Here is a 6705-nt window from a genome sequence, read left to right as displayed (position 1 = left end):
CGCAGCGCTGGCAGTCTGTCTGGCCAATTGGTCTGGCCGTCTGACCCTCTCCTGCTCCCTTTCCCAAATTTGGTAATAGCGTAGCGCCGCCTCGCGTCCACGACGCCAAACTACCCCCTAACAAAGGCTTCTTCTTGCTTTAAAGAGATCTGCGAATTTTCTGTCCACGAAAATATTTTCAGCAATTACGAAAAATTATCTGCATTGATAATGTTTTTAAATAACAATGCAAAATAAAAAGCTTACGAGATGGGGCGATAGGCTCTCGCCTCCATACGGTACCTCAATGAAACAGATGGGCAGTCGCAATACTGGGCTGCCGCGTTGGCTCTGCGGTTGCGGAGCTCGGATGCTGCCCCTAAAGACGCTGGTTCGATCCCTACAGCGGCGGTCGCATTTCTATTGAGGCGAAATGCGACCGCCGTGTACTGTGTGATATCAGCGCACGTTAAAGACCGTAAGGTAGTCGAAACTATCCGGAGCCCTCCACTATGGCGTCCCCCATAGCCTGAGTCGCTTTGGGGCGTTGAACCTCATAAAACTTTAACAATCGCAATACTACGGGAACGGGCGCGACGCTACAGGCACTCTACTAGGAGCCACTGTCCTGTGGGTTCGCGAATTGAGCGCCGGGCAGTGGCAAAATACGCGAAGTTTTGAGAACACACTGGCCTTATGGGACAGAGGTAGAGGCATTTTTTGCATTTCACTGAGTGACACAGGCGGTGCAATTAGCGACAGACCACTGTAAGTAAAATCCTGCGTCCAATTAACCCCCCCCCCCCCCCCCCAAGAACAATTCCACGACCTTTTGTCTACCTTTATATGCTGAAAAATACACATTCAGCATCCCAGCGATTGTTTTAAACGCATGACATCCTTGGAGAAATTTTTGGCTTTTTTCTTTATCGACCTCTTTCGCAGCTTTTGGGCAAAGTGTAGTTAGAGCTTGATACATTGACGCCAATATGACGTCTTACCCGTATACCCTATTTGGCTATCGCTTCTAAAACTACTTTTCGAACTTATCCTTCAGTTAACCCATTGCATGAATAACAATTAAGCGTTAAAAGTGTTTTACGACCATTCGTTAACTGAAGAAACCCTGTCTGGACTAAGTAAAAGTTATCCGTTAATGCTCGTGCGGTGTCTTCAGCTTTACACACTGTAAGAGTATGCGCTCTCTAGAAGATGTATTTTCGGGTAGCAATTTGTTTGATCCAATTTTAAATAAATTTGATCGGGGTGCAAGGTAAAGGCAAAGCCGGATTTTACCCGAAAACAAAGCGCCCTCTTTATGATTCGGCAGGCTGCAGTTAGCATCAACATCTTCCACGAGAGGGCGGTTGTATAGAGTAATGGTATCACATGTTACTCAAATCCAGGCCGCATTTCTGCTTCGAGTTGTTTATCGTTTCGGCCTCTCTCTGCAAATCTGCGAGTGAACATAGTTGGCTTGTTTCATAAAGGGACGTCTTTGCGCTTAGAAATGCTGTATAGATTTCTGTCGTATCTCTATGGCTGCGTGCACATATGTGAATGTTAATTACTGCCATTTCTTCGGCAGTATTCTGACATTCACGGCGTGCAGTCCACATTCACGATATCTTCGCGGGCCCTGTACCCTCCAAGCCTGCTGCACGTCTTCCTGACACCTCTGCATAGTACCTCAGGCTTCAACCCAGAGATGCTTGACGTTTATTTTACTTGCCGTTTCCATTGCTAAAGCGTATGCAGAAGGGATGCAGAAACTTGTAAGCATTCTTGTGTGCGCGTTTGTGCCTGTAATAACACTTATAAGATGCAGAAACCTTTCCGATTAGTTGGCGCTCGCCAAAAGATATTTCGAAAGCTTAAAAAGCGTTTAAATAGAAGTAGAGCGAATAACCCACGCATATGTGGGGCCACTCTACTTTAGTTGTATTCTTGTTCTTAAAAGGTATCGTGTTGCGAATATTTGCTACATTTGTCCAGCAGCCCCCTTTTTTTTCGCGTTTATACAAAAACTGCGAACGTTCGAGTGTTTGAGTGTCATATTTCGCTTTGGTCAACATAGGGGAACGCGCGAACAATAAGCATATAATTTTGGGGCGATTTCAGGAATTCAGGGGAGGGGGAAAGATCTCCCCAGATGATTTTTATTTACACCTGTCGAAAATACAGTTTGCATTGCTTCTGTCTTCAATTTGACTTGGATGACAGGCGGAAGCCACTGAAGCTCGCACACACAAGACGGCGCTGCAGAACCTTCACCGCACGCCTCTTCACTCTCAACTGGAATGAAAACGATTTCACATTTACGTTCTCAGAGGCAGCGATGCAAAAAACATCTATGCGTCTGTTCAGAGATGCGCTCCGAGATGCTAGGTTAGTGTATGTTGGGATATCCACCTTGACTTTTGTCCCAGAAACAAAAACTACGAGCCTGAAGTTACCTACTATCGTAGCATATTTCATATGGCTGCAGACAGACAGTAATAACAACGCCAAGAACTGTGCATATGATTCGCTGTTCTCTAACCTGAGGCGGTAATGCTTCGTGTAAGTCATGCGTTTAAGCAAGCACTGTTCACTCAGCGACTAAAAGTGCAGCAACCGTGCAGGGCTCATGTACAGCTGATGTAGTGGTTTTTTGAAAAACTGTCATATTTAACAATTTTCCTCAGTAGCACTACGTTATGTGTATGCAGCTAGCAGCTACGTCCTCTTCCAGAAGCACTGCACCTTCCTGTCTCATGTTTTTTTTTTCAGAAACACGCTGTGAATTGAAGATGAATGTACCGGCCACAGCGTACCTAGATGTAAAGCCGCTTATTTGTGGTATCCGCCCTTAACAAGCAGCAGCTTGCCGCCGTAGCCTCCGCCGAGCCCGACACCACCCAGGCCACCGCCTCCGAGCAGGACGCCTCCTCCGAGTCCACCGAGACCTCCAGCGCCGAGCCCGCCGAGGCCGTAGCCTCCTCCGACGCCTCCAAGCCCGGAGTGGGCTACAATGGCTCCTCCGCCGTGCACCTGGGACACGTGGTGCACCGTGTTGACGAGGAACGAGGGCCCGGCCACGGCCTTGCTGAGGCCGGCGCCTCCGCCGCCCAGAAGCACGACGCTGCTGCCGACGCCCACTCCGCCACCGCCGCCCAGGCCCGCTCCCCCGAGGGCCAGGCCACCGCCCAGGCCACCGCCCAGGCCGCCGAGGCCTCCGTACCCGCCACCCAGGACGCCACACACAGCGCTGCCCACCAGGGCGCTCAGGACAACGGTGAATACCTGCGACCGTGCGCAACGCATCACTGGTTAGCCGCCGAGCAAGCATTATTCAAGTCAGTTCTTCACCCTACATTGTCTTTCCTATCCCTTTCCCAGCGGCCGTTCTACCTCACACCCCATCATTGCTTGCCCCACCGCCCACCTTCACGAGGGGAAAAGGAAGAGAGCTGTCACTTTAGGGAGAGCCGTGGGGGAGCCATTGTTGCCATTTGTCGAAGGTGTAGCTAGCTATGCATTCCCAGATAAGGAGTCACTTTCGTATGTCCTTACTTCCCAAAAGGGTATGTGTCTCAAGGCTGACTTAGGAAATAGGAGAGAAAAATAGAGGGGTGTGCCATTCAAAAAGTGGCTCAGGATAAATTCTAAATTCCAACAGATAGGTAGAAAGAAATAGCAGGTCTTGTTTCTGCTTTGATTTTTCAGTTAGAACCCTGTTCACGGAATGGGCCAAGAATCACGCTCATTTAAATAAGCCTATCCATAAATTCTAACAGTGACTGGGCACAGAAGCTCAATTCAACTTTTGTTGACTACTTGAGCAATGAGAATGATCGATTACGTGATTGTAAGACATTCGTTTGCTGATGAGAAGTTACACGTTTTTCGTCACACATAGAAGCGCATTTTAACAAGCGCGAAGCACAAAGAAGGCCCATTTGCCAGAAATTTTACTGACACGTCATATGAAAGGAAGTTTAGCAGCGTTTCATTTGAAGCTAGTTGGCTCACGTTCTGAACTTCTTTGCGCTGTCCCGTGCGTTGGCTAAAAAAAAAACAATCCGCCATATGAAAGTATTACGTTCCTCGATTTTATCCGCAGACCTGTAGGTTTCTAGCCGCCAATAATTTAATGTTTCTCTAGGAAATTGCCGGAGGAACGAAAAGGACGCATTTATGGTTTTCATTTGATGTTTAGTTCCAAAGGCTAGCAAAACTTAACTTGAGGACCGGCCTCTTTCTCGGCCTTCAAATTTATACTAAATCTTACACAATAAACTCACTCAGTTGTTATAATATATAGGCATCGCTCAATTTTGCCAGGAGTCATCAAATAGTCTTGTTCGGTGCAGTGCTGTTTGAGTGGAAATTATTCCTCATCTCTTTTGGCCCTTACATAATCACGGGTAAGTCGCTGTTCCCAAAGCGCACCAAGACAGGCAGTCAAACGTGCCAGGAAGCCGAAGAGAGGCAGTGCGTGAGGCGCGCACACTTCCTCTCTCCAGTCTCCTGTGGTCGCTGCACATTCAGGTGTTGGAAATCCTGCTCGCAGAGGAGGCGCGGCAATTAAGTCAAAAGTATTGGCCAGATGACAACGTAAAATCCCAGAGCTACGGTGAACGGGAGCCGTACGTTTTCATGAGAAGCCTTACCAGGGCGTTCATGGTTGCTGGTTGGTTGCTGCTGGCACAAGCAAGCCTTGGAATGGAAGGTCTGTGTCTTCCAGGTGCCAGCGAACAGTCTTATATACTTGCACCCCCCGCGTCTTCTGGCTACGTCACCGCTCGAGGTGTGAGGCCGGCGCAGCTCCTGCGCTATCGCGCCGCTTCCGACCATGCTGTCTTCCTGCACACACGCACACACGCCACGCAAGGAGCAGAAATCCCCCCGCTGAGACCCTTCGAAGCTTCCTCACGCTCCTCCGACGGCGCACGCTCACGCACGCGACACACGAACTCTGCTTATCGAAGCCTAATATTCTAGTCCCTCTGGCCTCTCAAGAAAGTGTAACAGCAAAAAGGCGGCGGCAACCGCGAAGCCGCCGTCACAATACCGAAAAGCTACAGGTGCCGTGTCCTGGATCGGAAGCGCGCGCCTTCTTTTCGGAGCTTTCGCCGCCAACGGGGTGTTATTTCTCTCGGAGGGATTTTTTTTCCTCCAGTCACGTGCTCTCACGCAGCAGAGTCTTGGGTCGCGAACATGGGCCGCTATCGCAGGCGCGCATCTCTCCCCTCTCGCGGCGTCCGCCCTGGCCCGGCCAATTGAAAACCGAGCCCGCGGCGGCGGCGCCCACTGCCGCGTGCGCCGCACGCTGGAGACCTGCGCGGCGTACTGGAACGAGAAGGATGAGTCCACACTCGGCGATCGTGGTTGACGTGTATTCTCATCGTGATTCTGTGGATACGGCTCGAGGAAGAATTCTGCTGCGGCGAGCCGCGAAAGAGCGCGCCGCCCGGTTCCGGCGGCCCACATCCCTCAGCTGGGCGACTGCGCCGTGCGAACAGGACACGACGGGCACCGGCGCTTAATTCGCACCGACGGCGCTCAGCTGCCGCCGATGTTCATGTTGCGCCCTGCTATCGGCCACCCTTGCCTGATTCGCTGAGGAGATTCGGGAGGAAAACAAGAAAGGCTACCTCCTCCCGTCGCCTCCCTCAAGTCTCTGACGAAGGACGAACCGATCAAGCTGCGAAAATATCAAAGCGGTTTCTCGCAGTAGTGCCGCGCAGGGAACTTATTAAAACAAAGAGGAAGCCTTTTTTTCGGAGACGTTAAGCAGCGAGAAGGTCTGACGTACCTATGCGGCAGTTCCATCTCCTCCTTCTGCTCATACAGTTCGAAGCGTGGGCGTTTGGAACCGGAGCTATTTCTGCCTCCATAGGTGTGTTCTGCCATTGATGGTAGCGATTTTCTCTAATTGTGTTGTTGTTTCTTAGTGACGCCAAGCTTTTCCCAGAGGTAGCACGAGCTGGCTCAAATGATTAAATATTTTTTTATTTTTGTTTTACAAACGACTTTCGCAGGAGCGTAAGCCTGCACTTTCACTGATATGAGACCTAGTTCCAGGCGTGAGCGGAAAAGTCTTCGGCCGGATAATTGCACAGACTGGCCCATCGCCGACGCCTTGTGAGTCCTGTGGTGACTTTCTTGAGGAAAAGGTTAATGAGGCGTCAAAGCACGATGACAAAGCAGCAAAGACAAAATAATTGGAACTGGCAGAAACCGGTTGCGTATAATCGAAGATAAAGATATTAATGTCTACAGCAAGTTTATTAATAGTTTTGGTGGCACAGGGGTTCAATTCTTTATTCTGTAGAAGCCACAAAGATCAGAGCGCTTTTCCTAGAAACAGTAGCACCGCTTAATTGAAGACTCCCGTCGCGGATGAAGAAGAAATAATTACAAATAATTAAGAGGGAAGAGGTTAAAGGTGAGCGTCTTGCGAGTATGCATCGTCTAACAGATGACGAGCTGCCAGATTTTCTCTCGCTTCATCAATTATTGGGCAACAACTCCCGCGCTAAAATGCATCGAAATTACTGCTTTGCGGGAAGCCCAAAGACATCGATTTAGATGCAGCGAAATAGCAATCAGCGCAAGAATGCAAGGTTGGTGAACGCACAATAAACGCTGAAAGGCGAGCTGCGCAAGTTCCGTTGAAAGTAAAGCTGACAAAGTAGACTACTGAAAAATACAGGATGGAAAAGAGACCGATGAACTAGA

General features: G+C 49.6%; 1 protein-coding gene across 1 annotated transcript; it reads right to left on the bottom strand.

The window, feature by feature from the left end:
• Positions 1-2140: 2140 nt before the first annotated feature.
• On the bottom strand, positions 2141-4824 carry LOC144094202 (uncharacterized). The gene is made up of 3 exons (XM_077628132.1): positions 4635-4824; positions 2796-3264; positions 2141-2274 (listed from the first exon to the last, which is right to left on the bottom strand). The coding sequence occupies exons 1-2, from the start codon at positions 4644-4646 to the stop codon at positions 2812-2814; spliced, it is 465 nt and encodes a 154-aa protein (XP_077484258.1). The 5' UTR covers positions 4647-4824; the 3' UTR covers positions 2141-2274; positions 2796-2811.
• Between the last annotated feature and the right edge of the window lie 1881 nt (positions 4825-6705).

This window comes from Amblyomma americanum, chromosome 1, assembly GCF_052857255.1.
Source record: "Amblyomma americanum isolate KBUSLIRL-KWMA chromosome 1, ASM5285725v1, whole genome shotgun sequence".
Taxonomy (NCBI): Eukaryota; Metazoa; Arthropoda; class Arachnida; order Ixodida; family Ixodidae; genus Amblyomma; species Amblyomma americanum.
This window is presented reverse-complemented; position numbering and strand designations above follow the sequence as displayed.